Genomic DNA, 24,593 nt, shown 5'->3' with positions numbered 1-24,593 from the left:
GCTGCTGATTTTATTTAAATTAAGTTTTTGGCAGGCGTTGGAATATGCTGAGTTGCTTAATTTTTTTTTGTACTAATACTGTGTGGCCCTATCATTCCGTATACAACTTTCACAGTTAACTGTTGTAACCAAATGGTCAATGGTTGCATATTGTAAGTGACTATAATGTGAATTCACAGATTTGGTTCTGTCACTTAAAGGGTAAAAGAACTGTATTCACATAGCATTAAAAAAAAAAGAAAAAATAGAAAAGATTAATAGGTCAACCATGCAATGTGTAAAAAGAGTGATAAGCAGTCTTCATGTTGGTTTTTAATATGGTTGATAAAAGTAGCTGTTTTGATGTGATATAGCCAACCTTTTAAAAGACATTTGATTTAGTACCACAAAATCAGCTACAGACAGAATGGAACTGTACAAAATCACTGTAGCTTGTAATGAATTAATTTAAAATTGGATCATGCAATTGTAAATTAGCATTTAACTGCCTACTCACATGTTTGAATAGAGTCCTTACGTATGAAGTATAAGTACATGTGTATACTTAACATAGAAGTGTACTAGTATATGAAGTATAAAATGATAGTACAAAAAATGCTTGGTATTGAATGACGAGGACTGGTCAGGTGTGGGTCTTTCAACAAGGTAAGATTATCTGACAGCGTTACATGTAGCCAAATGCAAAGTAATAAATCTAAAAGGAGGGGAAAAAAAAGGTTATGTGGATCACCATGGGCCTGACATCAGGGAAGAGAGATGCCATAAAATAAAATTTAAAAAAAACGCCTGATAGGTAAGGACAACTAAACACGGTTTTGGTGCCATTCTGAAGTTGCATGGGCGAGGGTCACGCAGGGAGGGTGAAGCAGAAGGGTCACGCAGCAGTGGCAGGGAGCGATTTCTCCCCAGAGGCGTTGGGCAGCTTGTCCGTGGGACTCCAACACACGCCGAGAGCCGGGAGGCGTTCGGAGGAGAGTTACAAAAAGGGCTTGAGGTCTGGGAAGCCTGTATTCCAGAGAGAGACCTCGAGCTTAATTAGTTAAATACTTCCTCACCTACTGTGCCAAGAAAAATAAAAGATGAATGGTGATTTGACTGCAGCCTTAAAGAACTGACAAAGGTACAAAGTGTCTGCATTTTTTTTAACAGACATCTCATCTAGTAGAAGTTATAACGTGAGCCAATAGTTAAGTGGTAAACCTAGGCAATTTCAGACCAGAAATAAATTTTGAATTTTTCACAGCCAGAGTAATTGGCCTTAATAAACAACTTTTTTATGGATATAGTGTATTCTCCTTCTCCTAAAGTGTTTAAATAAAGACAAAGTATCTCTTTGAAAGAAGAAAGGAAATAATTGCAGCCTTGAGGTGGAAATTGCTGGGTGCAGTTTTACAGCCTCCATCATGAAAGCAGTCGAAGTAGAAGATCCCTGTGGTCCCGTCATGCTTTTAAGTCTGTGAGCCTATGGAAACACCAGCCGGTTACGCGCTGGAGCAGAGACAAAGCACCCTCGTCTAAAGACTTGATCTAAAGTACAATGTGAAGGGATGTGGTGATGAAGCTCAGGCAAAATGACCATGGACAAGAGTCCTTACAGCACACATATTTTGCCCAGCATCGCGTGGTTGTGACCACCCCAGCTTTTGACAATTTCTGCCAATAAAATCTAGCTCCCGATCTCCCGAGACCCCCCTTCTCCCCTTCCCCCTTGCAAGGACTCTGCTCTGCAAAGGCGGTGGGTGGAAACGCGCACGGGCACCGTTAGGCATGTCCCAAGCCTGTCTGGCAGCGCCTGGACTCAGTCCAGCCAGGGACTGACCCCCGGAGTGCAGCCCCCGAAAATCACCTCAAGCCAGCACCTGGCAAGGCAGAAGCCCTCCTGCTGGAGTGGCCGGCTCAGCTGCAGGGCCAGCAGAGCCTGCGGATCTGTCCTGAGGGAAGGCGGCTCTTAGACATGCACCAGTGAAAAATTTAAAAATAAATTGAGACAGGTGACCCTGTTCGCTTCAGTACTGTTACTGGACTGGATGTAAGCTCTCTTATGTCGTTTTCTCCTGGTTGCCACTCTTAGACATGTATGTCTTTCCTGCTTCCTCACTTATTTTTGTGGGCTACCCACAGAGCAGCGAGTCTCCTTCACCAGTTAGACATTTTCACAAGTGAAATACTCTGCTACATGTCCAAGAGCAAAAACAGTAAGACAGCAGAATCTTTGTCATATGAAAATTACAAGTTTCTAAGAGTTACAAGTTAAAAAGATCGTACATTTACTGAATATTCTCTAGATAGTTTTTATCAGGGTTTCTTTTGGTTTTAATAACGTCAAGGTATCTCAGGATTTATATGAGAAGGCTTTTCACTGTTCAACTGTCATGCCATTTTAGCATCTTGTACTTAAAATTAATTTTGAAATCTAATATACCAGTGCTCTCAGGCACTATTGGCTGGCCTTGCAGCCACGTTTCTGGTTTTCTCCATGCTTTGTTAAACATCTTTATAAGATTTCATCTCGGAGGAAGGTCTGGAGAGTGGTTGCGTACTAAGTGGTAATGTATGGTATCAGTGAATTGAAAAAAAAAAAAAGATCGTTTTCTTCTAGTCTCCAAGCTAATAACAGTCTTAAGAGCTAATTGTAATAATCAGCGTAACCAGTAATTGGATTAAATTGTTTAATAGACTTCTTGTCAGACTTAGAAGTTTAACAAATGCTGATATTTCCCACACGTTTCCAACCCTCCATGTTTTTATTTTCACAGGTATGATGGTGCCATCTTTGACCTCAGCTGTGTATTTCTTTGTATTTTTGGGCCTGTGCACATGGTGGTCCTGTTGCCAAGCATTTGATCCGCTGATATTCAGCTGTCTGTGTGTATTAATGGCTATATTCAGTGCGGGGCACTTGATTGGACTTTATTTGTACCAGCTACAGTTCTTTCAGGAGGTTGTTCCACCAAAAGATTTCTATGCCAGGTGAGAGAAATTCCTTTTCTGTTTAATTGTGGGCACATGATCCAATGCTCTGTTATCACATGACAACACATCACATTTGCATCAAATGTTTTTCCACATAGGGCTGTGACAAATTTTATGCATAACTTCATGTTCATATTTTATGCATAACTTCATGTTGGAAGAGTTGAAGCATTTCAGACTGAATGGGTTTGGATGATAGAGTGGTGAAAGTTATAGAATCATAGAATGGTTTGACCTTAAAGACCATCTGGTTCCAACCCCCCTGCCATGGGCAGGGACAACCTCCACTAGACCCAAAGATTGCCCAAAGCCCCATCCAACCTGGCCTTGAACATTTCCAGGGAGGGGGCCTCCACAGCTCTGGGTAACCTGTTCCAGTGTCTCACCACCCTCACAGCAAAGAATTTCTTTCTAACATCTAATCTAAATCGACCCTCCTTAAACCCATTACTCCTTGTCCTGTCACTACACTCCCTGATAAACAGTCCCTCACCGTCTTTCCTGTAGGCCCCTTCAGGTACTGGAAGGTGCTATAAGGTCTCCCTGGAGCCTTCTCTTCTCCAGGCTGAACAACCCCAACTCTCTCAGCCTGTCCTCATAGGAGAGGTACTCTCCAGCCCTCTGATCATCTTTGTGGCCCTCCTCTGGACTCGCTCCAACAAGTTCATGTCCTTCTTATGTTGGAGTCCCCAGAGCTGGATGCAGTACTCCAGGTGGGGTCTCACGAGAGTGGAGTAGAGGGGCAGGATCACCTCCCTCGACCTGCTGGTCATGCTTCTTTTGATGCAGCCCAGGACACGGTTGGCTTTCTGGGCTGCAAGGGCACACTGCCGGCTCATGTTGAGCTTGTTGTCGACCAACACCCTCAAGTCCTTCTCCTCAGGGCTGCTTTCAATCCATTCCTTGCCCAGCCTGTAGTTGTGCTTGGGATTGCACCAGCCCCTGTGCAGGACCTTGCACTTGGCCTTGTTGAAGTCCCATCTGGGTAATTGTAGAGAGCTGGGGCAGGTTATGAGGGGAAGGTGATTTTGGTTTTTCTCAGATGTGAGTGAGAGTGATTTGCATGAGCCAGGAGATAAAGGAAATAGATGGTGGCATTGATGCGAGGGCAGTATACGCATGCACATTTTTTGTAGAGGAAAATAAATGCTCTGAGAGCTAATGTCATAGTGTCTCAAGTGGGGCAAAATGCATGTGTGGTGACATCCTTGTGTGCAGAGACTGAGGGCTGTTGTGGTAGTTCACCTGCTGTGCATAATATTAGACTGTTCATGTAAAAGTTGTCTCTGGTCATGCAGAACACACCCATCTTATGTTCGTATCGACAGCTACATCGCGTAAGTCAAAAAGCAGCATTTCTAGTTACTGCTGCAGTAAATATTGATTGGATGTGATTTCACTGACCCTTTACTTTTTTAAATGCTTTTATACTGTGATCTAAAATAAGATGAAGTAATGCATGTATTGTACTCATTACCTTTTTTTTTTTTTTTTCTGCTGGATTATGATGAAATTGTTTATATGGTATGTACTTTTGGGGCCATAGTAACCCTTACATTAAACTAAATGTAAGCTTTAAATTTGTTTCTTGTAAGGCTATTGTTCCTTTTAAGTATTACAAGTTGAAGGTGGAAGGATATTAGATGTATTGTAAATTAATGATTTATATCTCAATGTACTTCATTAAAAGCAGTAAAAAAAAATGAGCTGCTTAGCTACAGTAGCTAGTACTTCAGTACTTATTTTGACATTTTATTTAGTACAGGTTAATAGATGTGTGTTTTGTGATGTTGGAATTGTTGACTTGAGGAGGCTGATTGGGAGGGCATAGCATTACCTGAAAAAAATCGGAAAAGATCTGCTTAGTTTACGTTCTTTTGTGCCACCTAGAGGTGAATGGGTGATTTCTACTACCAAGTAGCTAAAATGCTCACAACTTCCCTAAAACCTTTATGTTACTTCCTCTGTGTATTAAGAAAGAAAACATGGCTTCAAAATTCTCAAGTATTTGGCTATGAGGATATCATCTCATAATATTTTACCACCAGACAGCAATAACATTTTCTCAAGGAGAGGATTATGTGTTTCATACCATTTTGCTAGAATATGCGAAACTCTCTTCATATGCATAATTTGTAAAAGTTCCTTTTTTCTTTTTAATATTTTTATTATTTTAAAATAATTTTTATTTGCTTTAGTTTTCAGTCAATTTAGTCTCTAAGTTATTTTCTGCATTTAGTTATTAGTGTAATTCTACATCTTGTGATAAAATTTCATTCAGTACAAATATGCCACTTTAACTTAGTCACTAATTTTTGAAATTAAAAAAAATCTGATTGCTAGTAAGTTGCCTCTGCCTCACTGTAGAAAGGAAAAGCACCTTCAAAGTTTGAGTTAAAAAAAGGCCCAGTGTTGGACTTCGGAGCATGTACTGACATTTTTGGAAGCAGAAAATGATGTTATCTTCTAGCAGACTTTCTCTTGAACTGGTACTGTTGAGTACTCTACCTTTAACACATAATATCATGTGAGGTTCTAAATTACATAGGAAATTATGTTTGGATATACAAAACACCGATGACAACTCAACGGAAGGTGCAGTAAATATATCTTCCTTCTTTCTTTAATTTCAGTTCTTTCTGCTGTGGATTTACTTTGGTCAAGACAGGTGTTATTGGTGCTTGGAAGTGCAAATCTGAGTGTGAGGAAAAGCCACTAATATGATTTTTAATGATTGGAGTAGGACTGGTATATCAGCAGTGGCTAGAGGAGGAAAATGAGAGACATGTACTGGAATGGTGCAGAAAAATGTTTTAGCGTTTTTCACCCTAGAAGAAATTTGATACCTTGCTATTTCATGTAGCATCTTGGCTTGGAGCAGAGCTAAATACGCAGAATTCCCATTAATATTAGTGAGAGACTAGTGGGTAAATTATAAGCTGAGAAAATAATCTGATTCCCCAAATTCTTCTCTGCTATTCTCACCCAGAGTATGCTGTTTAATGTGTTTTTGCAAGAGGAGAACAGCAGATCGTTCCCATGCTTAGTCAGTTGTCTGAGCTCTCCTTATTTAGTTGCAATAAGCTCACTGTATGGAAAAAAATACATCAGGTACATGTATTTGCATGTGTTAGCTTTGTGCCCTTACAAATGGACCTTTATCCGTATAAGAAGGGGAGCTGAAGCATAAGGAAGAAGGGCCTTTATTTCTTTGTGAAGTTTTGAGGGCTCGATCCTCCATTTAAGCTCTCCTCAGACGCAAGGACAGATGTGAAAACTACTCCTGCTGGGCAGCTGGTGGATATTATTTCTCTCTGCGGAGCATAAAGCTGGTGTTTTAAAAAAACTGCTAACATTGGTGTTTCTGGGTTTGAGTTCTCAAGTTCACAAGAAATGTACAAGTTGTTTCTGATCAATAAAAAATATGTTGTCTCTGAATAGCAATGCATTCAGCTTGCCACTGTATCGATTGATTTCAGACTAAATGAAGTTAAACTATACGCAAACAAGCTGGAAAGTTCTCAAGTTAACAGTATCTTTCAGCGAAGATTTGCATCATCCTTGTGCCGCTCCTTCCTTTTTGAGTTGAACCTTCAACTCAAAATTCAGCATTTGTGATTGTAAGAAGTGACTGAACAGCGTCACCAGAAGAAAGCACTTTTTTTTGGAAGGGATAATCTGAAATCTGGTGAATTTACATGTTTTGCCCTGAAACCTTCTGGGATTCTGCAAGCAAAGGACTTCCCTCCAAAGCAGGATAACGTGGTAACATAGCTCTGTGTATTTGCCGTAGTGCTATTAGCAAACACGAAGGCACTGATCTCCTGCAAAGTTTCAGATCTACTGTTGTGGCTTTCTGGTTCTGAGATGTGCAGATAAAAGTGGCATAAACACAAACACACACCGAAATGCCATCCGGTGCGCCCTAGGATCCGCAGGTTGAAAAATGTATAGGGTACCGAAAAGTCTGAAGTATAGCTGACGTGTCAGGGGTAGGCACGGTAGTGACAGAGCTTGCGTGAAGCTGCCTCTGCCACTAAGAGCTCTTCTTCTCTAGAGCAGCAGTCCTTCAAGGACGAACTGCCTTGGAAAGAGTGGTCCTAAATGGTGCAGGAGGACCAGTGTAAATAAGGATGAATCTGCCCTTCAGTTAGGAGTTATCATGTTGCATAAATTAACACTGGTTAAATAATAACTGATCTCTGTCAAATAAAATGTCCACACTCATTTTATAATTTCATTTAAAATAGGTACCTTCTGTGTTGACTTGCTGCCGGATTGCAAAATTGGTGATTTACAGAGGTGGGAAAACAATAGCAAGAAGTATCCATTTAAAGCAAAATTCTGTAAATATCATATTTCTGCCATAAAATTCTTTTCACCTGAGTTAATAAAAATAAGTCAATGAGCTAAAATGACTTTAGAAATTATGTACACAGTGCCACAGCCTGAAAAAATATGCAATAATATGTTTGCCATTTTTCGGATTGCCGCCTCCTTTCTTCCTCGTATTGTTTATTTTGGCAAAAGGACGTAATAGGGGCAATGATAAGGCCTTGCCAACATGAAGAAATAGGATCAGTGCAGTGGTATGAAGTTTATCCTGAGTCAGTAAAGTTATTCCTGTCCAAAACTGTGCTTATAAGCATATTCATTTAAAGACCCAGTGATTCGATGTAAAATAAAACCCATGCGCTTTCTTTCTTAGAGTTTTAGGTCTGTCTTGTATTGCTGGTAGCTTTCAGGCAAGTAATATTCAAAATAGTTTAAATATGAATGATTTCATCTATGGGAAGGCATCACTCTTATGAGGTGAGGCAGACCTAGGAGTCCAAGGAGTGTCATCCACTTGACAGTGATATGTTATTTCACATCTTTGTAAATGAATGGGAATTTGGAATTACACAACTGTTTGCTTTGTTGCAATCTGAGTGGGGAAATCTAATCTAAGGCTGTCTTTTCAACAGGAAATTTTCATCTGAAAGATGGCTATAAATCTCTTTAAGCAGAACTTTTAAAATAGGTTTTACAGTGATTAGTAATAAGCTTGCTTAAAAGACTTTTTTTTGGGGGGGAGGTGTTATACTGATATTTGCTACAGATGGTAGATTCAGAATATCCAGTTTGTTTTCAGATTTATCTGAGATGATTCCAGTCCAAAATCCTCCATTTGAACTTCCCTGAAAGCTTTAATCTAGATTCAGAATTTGTAGCCCAAATGCTCTGTTTATCCAGGGTAATAAATGAATAAATGCTTGAGCACAGTCTCAAAAATATTCCTGGAGTTGTCAGATCAGGGTGGGACATCCAGCTGTAATTTTTTTTTTTCTAAATTAGAGGCTAAGTGTGCTAATAAAATCTGAGCGGGAGAGCAGATACTGCCAAAACAGCAAGATGCAGCTGAGTGATTACCTTCTTGGCAGCGTCTTGCCTCTCTGCAGGGCAAGGCGCTGATCTCCTGCTGCCTTTGTAGCCCCACTTGGAGCCAAGAGCTGGGAAACATGTTTCACCTGAGCTGCAGCCACTGTTAGTGCTTGCTGCAGACCGTCTTTGGCACCTATCTCAAAGGTGGCTCGCCTCTGAGAGACAGAATATTTTTACCCCTGTATGAATTTCTGAGGTTTTGGAGTTGCCCTGTAACCTGGTCACAAGCCAGTGTTTGACAAGACGGAGTATTTGAAGTCCATTTGTGTACCCTATACTGAGCTGCCTTTTGGCTGCAGCAGCTTTCGTGCCTTCTGCCTGATTTTTTTTAGCCACTTACCGTCACGGTACTGCAGCGCCTACTGCCAGGTCAGAGACCCCTGGACACATGTCATGTAAGGACACTGCACTGCCCTTCTGTTTCCATCATCAGCAAAAGCACACTTTGCAGTTGCAGAGTGTGCTCCAAACCATGCCGGACCAGCTACTGCCTTTGTCACTTGGCAGCTTTGTCACTAGATTAGGTTTGAGAGCCAGGATTTCTCTCTTGCAGAAGAATGGAAGTTAGCTAACCTTATTCTTATGGAAGTTTTGCAGCTGAGTTTTGTATTAGCTGTATAATGCACCACAGCTTAGGAGACGATTAATTCAACTTTACCCTATGTGCTATTTTAGAACCTTATCGTCAGCTTCTTTTTTTTTCGAATTATTTTGCAAAGGTGGTGAATGATTTTGTTAACAGCTTAGAAATGCCAGTTCAGACTCCCATTGACAAAAAACAGTAATCATCCTTGCTATTACCGTAATCTCTTTCTAAACTGTGGGGTAGCCCAGGGTAGGTGGGCTCATCCAGGCTTCCTTTCCCATGAAAGGTGGGGCCAGGTGATCTTTCGAGGTCCCTTCCAACCTGGCCTGTTCTATGGGCCTGTGATTCTAAGTGCTCTTCTGAATTGCATGATTCTGCAAAAGATATTTTGTCCCAGGATTTTGTGCACCATACAACGTGAGTTTCTCAATATTATGCTAGGAAGTTTTTCTGTACTACACAGTAAACAGTGCATTTGCTGTCAGCTGAGTCACCAGAGTCTGTGTGGTCTTCATTTTTTATTAACTACTTAATAGCATATATATGGTGTCCAAAAAAATACAGACCTATAGCTGGGGCTGGTGAGCAGACAGTTACCAGAATTGATGACAGCGTGGCAGAAGACCTGAAAATATAGGTGAACTAAGGAATACTGGAAAATTCACAGTAAATCTAACCTTCTCCGTTACATTTGTTTCTCCTTCCTAAGAGGAGGGTGTACTGGTTCTTAACCAGTCTTGCATATTCTTTAGTTCCCTTTTAGTGTCTTACTTCACTGAAACAAGCTGGTGTGGTTTATATCAGAAACTGCTCAAGATGACTGAGAAAGAAAGAGTCCTATTTAGTGAGCCCTGCTCAGAATTTCATTACAAATTGAACTTTTTTCAAGACTTAAAAAGGTTAATAGAATTTTTGACTGGTTTGAGTTTCACACTTTTAACCGTTCTGAGAGCACTGTCTGGAATATCCAGATGCGATAGGAGAAACAGTGATGGAGTTCCCGGTCAGTTGTAGCAAGAAAGCCTTGGAAACATTGCAAAACCACTCACTATTGTGAGATTTCCAGCTTCATGTCTGTCACATGGGCATTTGGATATTCATCCAAAATGAATTCACATCTTTCTACGCTTATTCGGAGGGATTCCTTGGAGATTCACTCATCAGTGGGCATGTAATAAATGTCCATGCTGTGCTCACTTGATAGCAGAGTTGTACTCAATGTTGATTTAAAATGGTTAGCTCAGGTTTTGGTGGAAGTCCAGTGGTGACAACAGGGAAGTCAGTGCAAACTTACCCAGCTTTACTAGGGAGAATTTGTAGGCCGTGCTGGTCTTTACATGATTATTAATACCCATCTCTTTCTGCTATATACTGCGCTTCTTTAAAATCAGCAAGTTCTTGTTTGTGCCAGGATTTACAGCAAGTTTGAAACTCTCTGAAAAAAGCAACAGATGAATTAGTGAGAAAACTGCAGCAATTCCTCTGGCAGAGCATCCTGCCCAGCGTCCCTGGCAGTCTGCGTGGTGGTGGCTCTCCATCCCCATGGCGGAGCCGTCAGCGCTCACCGTAACTGCCGCCCCGTGCAGAGTGCCAAACTTAGCCTTGGCAGAAGCAGACACAGGATTATTCACATTGCTGGCATTGCACCACAGGTGATTTACATCCCTCTATTTTCCCCTGGACTTGAAAGGGGTGTAAACCGAGACACACATGCTAAGGCCTTTTAAAAACAACAGGTTTCTGCATGCGGGAAAGACCAGTTTCCGAGCCGTGTTTTGCTGTGACCGGCGAGCTCTCTGGCGGGCTGGCGGGGCCGGCCCCGGCCGCAGGTGGTTCTCGTTAGTGGGGAGAGGGGAGCCTTGGCACTCCCAACAACATGTATGCTGCAGCCGGAAACCGAGCGTAAGCTGCAAACGTAAAAATCAGTCACCGTCGCATGACATAATGTTGGCGAATTGCCACTTCCTTGCTGTCTCTTGCTCCCAAATAGCCGTGTGTTACCGTAAGAACAACCAAAGGTGCCTCTTTCTTGGGGCGTGTGGAAATGTCAGGATGAGAGGGACAGAGGGAAGTGACAAAGATTTTAAGAGTGCTAATGTACTGTGATAAATTTGCCTGCTGATTCTGGTTCGACTGAGCTGAGTGTACAGTTGCTCTCGTAACAGAGCCTTCCCACTTCTGCATCCACTTAGGCAGCTGGTTCTCATGGGGCCAGCACGCTTCTCCACTGACAGAAGCTCTGCTCGTGGTGAGAGCGAGCTGGATCACTCCACTCCCCCATCCACATCGTGCGCCTGCTTACATGTATCTGATTCCCATACTGGCACTTGAATACAGGCTCCCTGCCCCTCACAGGCTGTCCTGCGTGGGCATGCAGAGGATGACGGCAAAGAAGGGACCCTTTAATTTTCTTTTCATATTCTTTTAAGAAAGAAGTCTGCTCTGATCATTAGGCAAGTGCCTGAAGAAAAGGACAGAAAAGGGACGGAGAGACATCAAGCCCTCCCCTCCCACTGGATTTGGATTGTTATTGCTTTGTGGTATTAGCAGATACGGATTACAATTAGCAAACTTCTCTTGGCATTACAAGCTCGTCTCCACTGTTTTCCTGAGGTCTGCTTGCCAGCCTTTATTTTCGTACTCTGCCATGCCCAGAAACTGTGATGATAAATATTTAGCACTTATGTAGCTCTTTGTGTTTTCAGCTCAGTGTGTAAACATTGACAAATGAATCATCCCACATTCCTCCGAGGTAGTAGGAATGGCAGTCCTGAACAACCTCAGCCGAGCACGCACAGGGGAGTCAGTCCTTGTCTGTGCGAGAGGCGGTCTCCATCAGTTTCTTTGAACACTCAGAGTGGATGTGCTTAATCTCTTGTTTATGTTCATTTAGCTGAAGTTGGGAACTTAGTGATAAAAACTGAGCCAATCAGGTGCAGTTTATAGCCAATTATACAGCATTGGTTTTGAAATTAGATAATTAGGCATTTTCCCCACATTTCCCAAGCCTTATTGTTCATTATCCCATTATCTTCTTTCCCACATCTTGCTATTTTCTTCTCTTTTTCCGTTTAAAACCAAATGGGAATCATAGCTTGCATTTCTGCCTTAGTGCATTCTTTATTAAAAAAGAATATCTTCTTTGCTCATATTTTCTACTGCAGAATCTCTTAATTTAGGTATCAATCACTCTTGCTTTTTTTTCAATCCATTTCACCACCAGCTGAGTAAGTGGAAAATCTCTTTATCCTCTGCATGCATCACTGAACCTAGCAGACTGTCCCAGTGTGACTCAAAAGTATCATCATTCCCTTTCAGAGGTGGAAAAATTCTCTAACAGAAATGTTAGATGAATTGCATAACCCCCCCAGATAGCCAGAGCTTGGAATAAAACCCAAAGTTTTTGGCTGCAGTCTGTGTCCTTAGGTTCCTAGATCACAGACCAAGTTACCTCAAAGTTGAAATGAGTATGGAGCTACACTTTAAAACAATTTCTGTTCTTCTGCATATGTTATTCTAAAACGTAACAGTAAATCTCTTGAGCTGGCAGGCAGTTGCATGGTTAGTTGTTGTACCGGGTCGCTTGCACGTTCTGGTCAGGTAGCACCACCCTGCTAAATGCTGATTCTCACCAGGGTTAGTTGAGCATGGTCTCCTTTTCCTAAATGATTTCTGCCGAAGCTTTACACTCAGTGGACTAGCTGCATAAACGCATCCATCCTTCTCCCCGCACCTGAGCTTAGGACAAGAAGGCCATTCATGGGCTGCCCTACCTGTTTGAGTTTGGGGAGTAAGCTGTCCTCTCTTCACATCACCTGCTCTGCCTGTGTGAGACTTTCTGAGGTGGAACTGTTGGCTCCTGCCCTTTCAGCAGCTCTGCCAACTCACTTTGAAAAAACAATAACCTCAGTTACTAATTGGCGTGGAAAGATGTTGTTAAGCCGTGCCTCCTGCTGTGTGCTGGGGTGTCCAAGCTCACCCTCTGGCAAGGGGAAGCCTTTGTGGCCATGGATGTTTCAGCACACGCCTTTGGTTTTCCCTCTCTTGCTTTCCATATGGCTCCTTAGAAATCTGGACCTGTTTTCTCATTACTTTCACCTCTGAGTAGAAGATGCAACTGCAAATCAAAAATTTTAATTTTGTTGGCACTATTTTGGTAGCGTCCTTCCCCGGGCAGTGCTGTTCAGTATGAGTAGCTTTTCATTCCCCTGTGCAATCTCAGGGAACATGCGTGTACGGGAGGAAACGGAGTGGGTGGCAAACCGCTGCACCTGGTGCCAACCAGCCTCCTCTGCTGGGGCGGCTTTTCTTTCTCCATCTTCTCATCCCAGCAGCGCTGCCTCTGCTCCTGCAGCCTCCATTCACCCTGAGTTGCCTCCAGCTGAAATGATTTAAAAAAAAAAAAAAAAACAACCTGCTCCATTTACAGTAGTTTTATTTCAGTGACAGAACAAGCAACTATCTACCTAACTTTCTACCTAACATGTAAGCCAGGCTGCTGCTGTCAGAGCAGTGACATTGCTGGTCCTGCTGAGGAAGGATCATGCTGAAGGAGACAGTATAGCTACGGTATCAGGCAGGGACCCTAGAGCAATTTCTTCAGCAGCTTTACCCCCATTTCACCTTCTTCTTCCTATCCTGTCTGGTGGTCCTCCCTCTGCCAGACACTGAGCTGTCTGGGATTAAAGAACTGGTAAAAGATGCGGGAGTCACTGCTTCAGCATGCTTTTTCATCAGATGATCACCTCTGGAAGTTGTGGCAAAGGTCCCCAAAGTCTATAGCAAATCACTGCTTTTCTAGTTCGCTGGTGTGCTGAGAAGGGCAACATCAATATCAATGCTCACCAGAAACTTAGAGCACAGCTGAGCTGTGTCACGGGTAATGAAAAAGTTTGGGGATCCAGAAGGGAAACCCACTGATAGGGTAAATCTTCTTCATGAGAGTCTTTTGAAGATAGGTTTTGTCTCAGTAAACAAGGGATTAATAGACACACATCCACTATTAGTGATAACAGTGGGGAATTATTGCCTCTAAGGCAATGAAAGCATATTACGAGCTTTTGGAATAGAAAGTCAGTACAAAGCTCCATTATTGGATGAAATGTGGTATATGTCTCAGAAATCTTCATGTTCAGACTTAAACTCCCCTCAGGGCAGCTGCTTTATTTCAGATATATGAAGTATTCGAATGTCTGAAGCTTGGTTATTTTTAATGGATGTACAATCCTTAATAGCTTCCAGTCACATAGTCTCAGAGAAAATTCCGTTATCTGGTTACTTTAAAAAAACCCACAGGTTATATAGCAGATACTACTTAACATCCTGTTTTAAAGTTGTTAATTCACTTGAGAGCAAAGTGATTTTATTGTGGCTGCTTATATGGTCGTTTTTTTCTCCCTGAATTAAGATTTGTGTTGTGTTTACAGTTTTTGTAAGCTTTTATATAATTCAGAGCCCTTAAAGCTATCCTTTCTCCTCTACAGCTTCCTGGATTAATGGCTCCTAATTTCTCTCTGTCCTCCTTATATGGATGATATTAGCACACAAGTTTTAAATTGCTCATTTTTTCATGAGGTTTCTCATGCAGTAGATGTGCATTTGAAATTAGTTTTCCTTTAAAAGAAAAGTCACTGATGTTCAGAAGAGGGTGGGCGATATACCAGGGCTGGTTTTGTCATTGCGAGAAAAGCTTTGATCCAATAGAAGCTATGGAAACCAAGACTTGGTAGAAAAAAAAGTACATAGACATCTGGTAAAGAGTTATAGAAATATGATGACATTAAAACAAAAGTTAGAATGATCTACTTACCCACCAAGCCTATGTTCACTGTGTATGTGCCTGTATTACAGCGTTGTGATAGCAACACTCTGAAGGATAACACTTCCAGTCTTAGTCTACGCTTTTAGATATTTCCAAAAAAGTTATTAACTGTTAAGCTGAAATTTATCACAATACTTCTCAACCCAAACAATCAAATTTTTGTGTTATTGTTAATATGGCACAGTTCCACTTAGCCAGTTCTGAATTATCTGAGTCTGAAGCAAAGCAGAGTGTAGTGCTTTTACACACTAAAAATACTTGCAATGCTTTTTAAAGCTTGTATCACTCCGAAATGGATAAATTTAATAACTTTTACCCAACTGTAGACTGAGGTTTGTGTCTGCAGTATCTCCCTACACAATTGTATTGCTGAGCTGAGGAGAAGGCATGAAGGATCAGCTCCTTCTCTCTGGAATCTGAGAAATAATGTGATTTGGAAAGACAAATGCCAATTTTCCCGTTCATTCTTTCTTTCCCTGTGCTTGTTTTGGCTGGGGTAGAGTTAATTTTCTTCATAGGAGCTGGTATGGGGCTATGGTTTGGATTGGTGCTGAAAACAGTGTTGATAACACAGGGATGTTTTGGTTATCCCTGAGCAGTGCTGACACAGAGCCAAGGCCTTTGCTGCTTCTCACCCCACCCCACCAGCGAGGAGGCTGGGGGTGCACAAGGAGTTGGGAGGGGACACAGCTGGGACAGCTGACCCCAACTGACCCAAGGGATATCCCATACCATATGACATCATGCTCAGCATATAAAGATGGGAGAAGAAGTGAGAGGGGGACGTTCGGAGTGATGGCGTTTGTCTTCCCAAGTAACCCTTAAACGTGATGGAGCCCGGCTTTCCTGGGGATGGCTGCACACCTGCCTGCCCATAGGGAGTGGGGAATGAATTCCTTGTTTTGCTTTGCTTGCATACATGGTTTTTGCTTTACCTATTAACCTGTCTTTATCTCAGCCCACAAGTTTTCTCACTTTCACTCTTCCGATTCTCTCCCCCATCCCACCAGAGGGGAGTGAGCAAGTGGCTGCGTGGGGCTCAGTTGCTGGCTGAGGTTAAACCATGACAGTCCCTTAAAAAGCCATGTGAAACTGAGTGCCTCCTGCTCATCTTAACCCTAATTCTTTGGGATGCTTAATGCACTTCAGTCACCTTTCCCACCTCTTTCCTCCCTGTGTTCTGCTATTTCCGTACAAATGTTGTTTCAGCTCAGCATACTCTGGAGCATTTGTCTGTAGCCTAGAGAATAACAACCTTCTGGAAGTCAAGGATGGGCCTGGAGGTATCACAGGACTGGCTGAGTCCTTTCCAACACCATGTATTTATTTGGGCATATAGCCAAATGATGTACTGGGGGGAGTGGGGTGGCTTCCCTTGGAAGAGACTTTACAGGTATAATTTTACGGATCATAACTTGTGTGTAGCTCTGCCATCCAAGTACAGAAAACTCGACAGAATAGCTTGCATGAACAGGGGACTCCTAACTTTTAGGAGGGCTGTGTAGAAACTATATTTTTTGTTTGCTAATTTATTTTTCACTTCTTTCTAATCCTTCCCCCTCTTTTCCCCAGGACATTTTACAATTCAACAAGAGTATGTACCTCCTTTAAGTCAATGTTTGAAAAAAGATTCACTCTTTAAGCAGTGCTTAGAGTTTGGGACACAGACCTTTCAGTATTTCAAGTAGTCTTCATGAGTCTTAATCTTAGGAACTTGGCCTGTGAAACATGAAGTTTTGCCTTTTCTCCCTATATGTCAGCCCTCTTTCCTCCAGAAAAAGATTTCTACCACCACCACTCCCCAAAACAGGCTACATTGTTTTCCAGTTTCTGGGGCTTTATTGTTATTAAATTTCTCTGTTTGTAAATAAACTGTTGCTCCTTTTTCTGCTCTCTTCTTCTGCTCTCTTCTTCTTCCTTCTTTCTTCTTCCTTCTTTCTTCTTCCTTCTTTCTTCTTCCTTCTTTCTTCTTCCTTCTTTCTTCTTCCTTCTTTCTTTCTTCTTTCTTCTTTCTTCTTCTTTCTTCTTTCTTCTTCTTTCTTCTTTCTTCTTTCTTTCTTCTTTCTTCTTTCTTCTTTCTTCTTTCTTCTTCCCTTTTCTTTTCTTCTCTTGTTTGGCCACTTTTAGCATCTCCATTTCAGGGCTCATCTATTCAAATGTCAGTCAGGCTTGATAGTCCATTCTCCTACCACAGACATGCAGTCACCACTCCCCTTCTCCTTCTGTGTTAGGAGAGTGAAATAAGTATGCAACAGAAGATATCCAGGTGACATACAGATTCAGACAGTTCATAAAATACAACAGAAATTCAGAAGTTCTACGATGATGGATCCCCCAAATCCAACCCAGCACAGTCTTTGATGTGAATAACCATGCAATAGGTACTGGCCCCAGCAAAAAATTCCTGTAATCGTAAATACTAAATCAGGAAATGCAGCTCCTGAAGGGAGCTTGAAACTGTAATCTTCATTGCCCTGTTCTGGATTTAATTTCCAGTCTGCTACCATGTCAAAGAGTTACAGACTTGCATCATCGTTTTATTTTATTTTATTAGTCTATGGTAAATCTTTTCCTGAAACAGGAAGCAAGTCCTGTGAAATAATCTTTCCTGCTTAAATCAGTATTTGTAATGTACATCCACCTTATTGTGGATAAAGAGCAAATATTACATGCAATAACAGGAATATTTGGATGAAGAAGACTTGAAATAGCTGTAAAAAAGTCTTGGAAATTATAAAGTATCATCTGTGATGATATGATAATTTTCGACAAAACCCTGTCTGTGTTAGTGTTCTAAATACACTATTAAAACCATAGTTTATTTTGAGTTCTCCATTCCCAAAGTCCATCTTGATTTTATGTTATGGTACAATACAGATCTTATATTGCAGTATACATAACTCATGGTGCAGTATACATACTCGAGGTAGCAGCTATGTGTGAGAAAGTTAAAAACCAGGATTACTTTTCCTTACTGGCAGATCTCCATACCTTTCTGTTGCCCTTTGTCAAAGGGGCCCTTTGTCAAAACTGTGGAGGTGAGACCCAACTTGCAAGTTTTCTCAGTGTTGTAATTACCCATTAAAATCAGTGGTGTAGTACTGCTACAATATGACATCTTCCATTTCCAAGTCAGTGCCACCTAAACACCCCCCAACCTCTAAAACTGCATTTAGTAACTGTAAAGAAATCGGCTTGGCTGTCTTTAAAAAGAGATGAGCATTACAACGCACATTACAGTTGTGGCTAAAATCTCCAGATTGTTCTTCCTGCTATGGATGTGTTTATTTCTAATTAATCCAAATAGACAATTTTCAGTAAGGATGCACATCGTTATCGCTTCCCGTGATAAAAGATAGCACGGTCACATTTGGTCTGGGTTTTCAAACATCCTGCCTTTACATCTTATGGAACAGTAGCTTCTGGCTTCCAACAAATGATGTAGCATTGCATGGAATAGCTGTAGAGATTTCCTTTCTTCCCTTTCCCCCTCAGTTAGCTGGTTTCACTCTGGTTTTTGGCTTTATCACTTTGAAAAAGAATGTTTAAGAATATAAACCAGAAAATTGAGTGTATTAGAATTCTTGCTTCCTTTCTTTCTTATCTCCAGTCTTTTTCTATTTCTTAGTAAATTCTGTTTCTTTTCCTTACTTTTTATGAATGGGGAGCATTTAAATCTATGTCATGGTATTAATATATGCAGGTTTTTTATTGGCATAGTCTTATATCTCTGACCAGAATGATTTGTAATAAGTGGTGTTTAGGAAAACGTTTGACAAATCTGCATGCAGTTTTAAGCTTTTATATGTTTGCCGATGAAGCAAACCCAGACAATTTCAGTTACCACACATTGATACCTGGCTATAATACATGAGAATAAAACACAGCCGCATGCAAACTCATGAGCATTGGTAATTAGTCCAGTGAGGCTGAGCAACTTCTGGCGAGATTGAGCCCATTGCACTTTCAGACCCTTCAGAGGAAGTGTAATCAATAGGACATGATAAGAGACATTTTCCTGCCACTGTGAATCACTTCATGTCCTCTTTGATCGAAAGCACTGAATGAATTTTTTATGTGTGGTTTGCACATTGTCAGGAGTTAGGCCAGACTCATGAGAAAAGCTGTTGTATGTCTTTTGGTTCTGCTTAGTGAGTCAGAAGTGAGTATATAAAACATTGTAAGTTATTACCTTGGAGGCTCTCTGCAGAGAACATGAATATTTTTGTTATATTAATGTATTTTGATGCATATTCATAAGTCCTGTATGCAAGGCAATTGCTTCTGTCACTATAGTGATGTTATTTATGTAATTTTTGTCCCCAATCTAAACAAATGAAATGGCTCTCAAACTCACTCAGAATTTCAACAGTCTCATCCCAAGTTCCTTCAGACAAGTTAAAGAAAAATCCTAAGATCTTAAGATCACTTGCACTTCATTTGCATTTTCTAAATCTCCAGCTACTTGTGGTCATTACTTTGCTAGTCATGAATTCAGGATTTCTCTCTGCCTCCAAAGCCTATCATATAGTAGGACTCTTTTCTTCTCTTTCCATCTCTACCTCCACCTCCACCTCCACCTGCACCTGCACCTCCATCTCCGTCTCCGTCTCCATCTCCATCTCCATTTCCTTCTCTTACCAGTCAGATATTTTAAGGTAGCTCAGAGGAATTTTGTGCCATTTTTATCTCATGCTCCTCTGGTGATGTTTTTTTGGAACTGGCCAGCGTGTTCATTAGATGCTGGGAAGACAAAAAGAGATCATAGAATCATAGAACGGTTTGGGTTAGAAGGGACCTCAAAGACCATCTAGTTCCAACCCCCCTGCCATGGGCAGGGACACCCTCCACTAGACCCAAAGGTTGCCCAAAGCCCCATCCAACCTGGCCTTGAACACTTCCAGGGAGGGGGCATCATCCACAACTTCTCTGGGCAACCTCTCCCAGTGATGAAACAGTTCCTTAGAAAGACAAGGTAGCAGGTATTACTTGGGAGGGGGGAAAAAAGGAAGCTTAATTGTCCTTGAATTACTTGTTCCTTGGTTTTGTGTATTAATGCGTCAAGATTTTACACCAACCAGTTTGGAAATTGCAGGTCTAATACTGTAGCAATAAACCAGTTTTCACCTATTTCCTAACTGATGTTAAACTGTCCAAAGAAGCCCAAATGTATTTGTATAAACATGTAAATGTAGGCTTCTATTCTAAAATTTTTGTGTGGTGTCCATGTGTGACCCCTAGGCTGTACAAAGAGGGGAAAGCAGTGTGGGGGAGGTAGACTGTAGGTGCTTTTTCTGGTACATTGGATGAGGTTGCTATAAATTGTGAAGCTCAGAGAAGATAAAGGAAAATTATTCCTGCTCTGTTGTGTAGTGAAAAGTAGTATGTAAAGTAGTACACAGAGTTGTAGGAAGATGCAGCAACTGGAAATCTTACCTAGACAAAACTATTATAGAAACTAAATGTGGTAGAAAATAATAAGGCAGTAGAAGATTTGCTATCATTTGAAATCAAGATTGGATGCCTTTCTAAACTATAAACTGTAATTCAACTACAAGTTATTTGTTCAATACAAGAATTATTGCGTGTCCTGCATTGTGCAGGAAGTCAGAATTATTACTTCCCTTCCTGGCCTTGGAAATTATGAGGCAAATCCTGGTCTGAAATCAACTCCTGAAACATCAGTACACGCAGGATCTGAACTGACAAATGTATTTTTACAAAGAAAAATGTTCCAGATCATTTCTAATGGACGCAAAAGTCACAGACTTAACAGAGCTGTAATTACTGTGTTTGATAATTCCGTATATGAGACATATATTTACATTTTTTGTTTATGTATCCAATTTTGTTCATATTTAATACCATGACTAATCACTAACACCAATTCTTATACTCTAATTAATATAATAATTAAATAATGCATGCTGGAGAAGTTTATAGCAATGTACATAATGCAGTAATAAAATGTGGTACTTCAGCAGCTCCTTAGGTCAAATATCTCTGGGTGCAAAAGGAACTTGGTTTTCTGTTTTCACTTAAAATTGAATTGCTTTTCTGTTTTTTAATGGTAGATTGATATAAAAAGTGGGGTTTTTTTTATGGTCACAGCTTACAATTTTGTTAGGGAGTCAAAAAAGATAAAAGTGCATCTGCCAGAAGGATGATTCACAGATTCAGTAGGAAGCTTTGCTGGGAAAACAAGCTTATAGAATAGGAAGTGGACAAAACAATATCACCTTTATTTTAAGAACTGTTTTTCACGATGTTATTTCAGAGCATTCCTCAGTCAGACATTCAAGTTCCTCTTGGCCTTTTATAATTTCTAAAATTTTCCGAATTTTTTCTACTATTTTTTTTTTAAATAAAGTGTATTTTTCAGAATACTGATGAGGATTTTGAAAAACAGATTTTTTTGCTTCTTTGCAAGAATAGAAAGATTATTACATCCTGTAAATCTCCAGTTGTTTTTGATGTTACATGTGGTCTTTTGAAGAGCAAAGTATTTCAATAGTAAATGGTCACTCAGTATTTGTCTTACGTGTTTTCCGTATCCAGACAGGCATACGCTTGTCTTGTTTGGCATCTGGTTACCCTTACTTAGGACTCACTCTGACTTTACTGATGGTATACATGTATGTTGACTAAGACAGTGTCACACCAGGATGAGACCTGGGCACAAACACAGATGATTGTGATCAATACTGGATGTAATGACATCTTGAGGGATGCAGAACTTAATAATGCCCGAAGATATGTTGCTTACTGTAAACATTTGTATGTTTATGACAGTCATTCCCATGTATTTAAAAGGTTTGAATAAGAGAAGATGTCCCTATGTTGCTGAAAAATGTTCCACAGCAGCAGTTCTCATCATTGAAGATAATGATGAGGCATAAATATTGAATGAGTAGCAACTTGTAGCCTTATTGGAGGCCAGGACAGACAGAATGAGCATTCCCAAGATGTCAGTGCATTTTGAATTTGATAGATGGGGAATGTTGTGTTGAGTACCTTTGTGACTAACAAGTCTCAAAAACCAAAGAGAATTCAGAAGTGACAAGCGGTTCCTCTAGATTAATGATTTATGATACAAAGTGGAACGGGTTAAATACATACATGACTGGTCAGGTGGCAACTAAGAGGGAAGAGGTGCATTGTAACTTAGGTGTATTTGGCGAATGCCAGACCAGGAGGGAGCAGAGTTAAGTCCAATAGTATAATGTATGAATAATTTGAAGCTAGCAAATGAAACTAAGAGAATGAGCATTTAACTGAAACATAATTAAAATTTCCTAACTGGTAGGATTATGTGGAATGTTCAGTGGAGATGAAAGTAAACCACAAGTTTTTAAGACTTTATAGTTATGGTACATAATGCTATGTGCTATAGGAATGGAATATGTGATATGAAGGTCATGTCTGCTTGGCAGAAGGGTCCAAGGACTTTCAGAAGCTGGTCTTTCCCTCATTTCTATAGGAAATATTCATCATTCACTGTCAATGGAAAGACTTCTGACTTCAGTAAAAATTGGATTTCACTCTGATTCTGATATGTTTGTGAAACAGAAATAGAGTGATTGGTACTGTGCTTACATAGAAAAGCTTAAAATGGACCAAAGATGGAGGGATGTGCTGTGAAACAGAGGTAGAAGATGAAACTAATACCCTGATCATCGATGGGCAAAAATTATAAGTCAGTTGGCAGAGAGGAAAACAGACAAAACGAGGTGTTCCCCTACGCTGATAGAAATATGAACAGAATACAATCCAACATGAATTTGTCAGATGGAGCCAAACTGTAACACCAGCCCCAAATGTGCTCAGATGCTGCGGAAGTTTGAGTCTGGGTCAACTCCAAACACAGCTTTGTCAGCTCCTTTAAGTTACAACTATTTTTTTGTATGCAGAATCTTTCTCTTCCCCCCCCCCCCCCCAACATTGGATCCACCCAAAAGCTCTGAGAAGTCTTAAAGTTTGTAGCCTTTGGCTCATGTTGACAATCAGAGCAAGAAGTGAGTGCTGATAAATTGTTTAATAAAATGCTATAGAGGTCTAGTTCTGGCAGTTAATGGTATTATACCCATGTCACAAACTCCCGTGAATGCACAGGTATAACCTCTCCTTTTTTGTATTCTTTTCACTCTATAGCATCCAAAGGGCAGATTTCAGACAGTACATTTCTGCTGAATGTCATTCTTTGTATTCATTCACCTTTTCATGTTGGATCTTACTAGGTAAAAGGAAGAAGTAATCTTTTAGACAGTTACTATTTACGATGAAATCCCCCATCAGAAAATTATTTTTTTAAATGTATTTGGTTTACTCTTCCAGAGTAATGATAGTTTGGGGTTTTTTTTCTGTCAAGAAATAGTTCTCCCTAAACCACTCAGAATCAAATCTATTTCATGTGAAAACTGAAAACTTTCATACAGATTGTGGAAGACAAAGCTTTATCAATAAACCAGAGCTGTTTATAATAAATGCTGGCATATGCTACTGTTAAGTCTATGTACTGTCTTTGGAACTCTGCAAAGTATTTTGTGCTGAAAGAACCAGACTAATTTTGGCTTCCTGCTAGCTTTGTTTCACCATCTAACACATCTCAAAGCATCTAACATCTCAATCTTAAATTTAAAATGTTGGGGATTTTTTTTTATTCTTAGGCGTTTTTCCAAAGTTTCTTACTTGATAGAAATATTGTGAGATCCTGTTTTTTCCAGAAATAGCGAAATATCTCATAGCATTTATATTAATACTGCAACTACATTAATACTAATTATGGAATTAATTTTTCTTCTTCTTTTTTTCCATAATGATTTGATCATCCAGAACAATTGCCTTCCTGAGTGTTTTCCTTTTCTGTTCACAATAGCTGTGAATTCAGTGGAGCTCTGTATATTTATAAGTATTTGCATAATTAGATAGCAAGTTATTAATAGTGTTAGCTTTTAAAAAAAAAAAAATCAGTAAGCTGTTCAATGTGCTGAGGAGGTGTACTTTACAGCTCTGTCCTGGCAGAGTAAGTCGAATGGTGTTGTATGTCAGTTTACTAAATCACTCTGAAATGTCATGTTGCTGTGATTTGCCAAATGGCTTTGCATTCTCTCTCCCCTTTTTCTGTAGCTCTGGACCTGCAGGGTGCAGGTCATTTAAAGTTTTCACATTGGACATGGTAGATATAATCATATTATATGATTATATATTTCAACATTTTTTATGTTGAAAATCAAGTGCAAAACTCATTCCTTTTCACTAAATATTGTGAAATGAAAATATTCACTGCATTTTAGATAAGATGGTAAATACTGGTTTTGAACAGAGCAATTGGTATTATGGGTAAGCAAAAATTACTGAAAAAAATTTAAATATTGTAAGATTTAGTGTTTATTCTCTAACTCTGTTGTTTTTTTATATCCACAGATTGTTCGGTGTAACTTCTCTTACTCAGACAAACTGCTCAAGCACTTGGATGATCATCAAAAATCAAGAGTTACATTGGTATCACCATGCTAATCCAATCTTACTGCTGGTCATGTACTACACCCTCGCAACTCTTATCCGTCTTTGGCTACAAGAGCCCATTGTAAGGGTAACTTCCTTCTCTTTTTTAGCACTAATGACTATGAGTCTGTCCAATGCAGATACTTGCTAGCAGAGGTGCAAACGTTCAAGAAAGTTAAGGGAAAAAGACAGGAAGTGCAAGGTGGTACCTTGAATTCGGTCTTTTTGATGTCTTCAAGAGTCTGATCTTCAGCAGTTACACGGATATTCTTCTTAAAGTCAGCA

The 24,593-nt window shown here is 40.3% G+C and overlaps 1 protein-coding gene across 5 annotated transcripts in view; it reads left to right on the top strand.

The window, feature by feature from the left end:
- The window catches only part of PIEZO2 (piezo type mechanosensitive ion channel component 2), a 322,106-nt gene that overhangs the window by 196,610 nt on the left and 100,903 nt on the right, over nt 1–24,593 (top strand). For 3 of the 5 annotated variants that reach the window (XM_054817484.1, XM_054817479.1, XM_054817482.1), the window contains exons 7-8: nt 2,757–2,970; nt 24,228–24,390. In XM_054817484.1, the coding sequence (XP_054673459.1) occupies nt 2,757–2,970; nt 24,228–24,390 (377 nt within the window). Of the gene's footprint in view, nt 1–2,756; nt 2,971–24,227; nt 24,397–24,593 lie in introns of all 5 variants that reach the window. The other 2 variants (XM_054817480.1, XM_054817483.1) reach the window with 1 other exon arrangement.

The sequence above is a fragment of the Grus americana genome, chromosome 2 (genome assembly GCF_028858705.1).
Source record: "Grus americana isolate bGruAme1 chromosome 2, bGruAme1.mat, whole genome shotgun sequence".
In the NCBI taxonomy this organism is placed as follows: Eukaryota; Metazoa; Chordata; class Aves; order Gruiformes; family Gruidae; genus Grus; species Grus americana.
The sequence above is the reverse complement of the archived record's forward strand: the minus strand, read 5'-3'. Positions and strand labels throughout refer to the sequence as shown.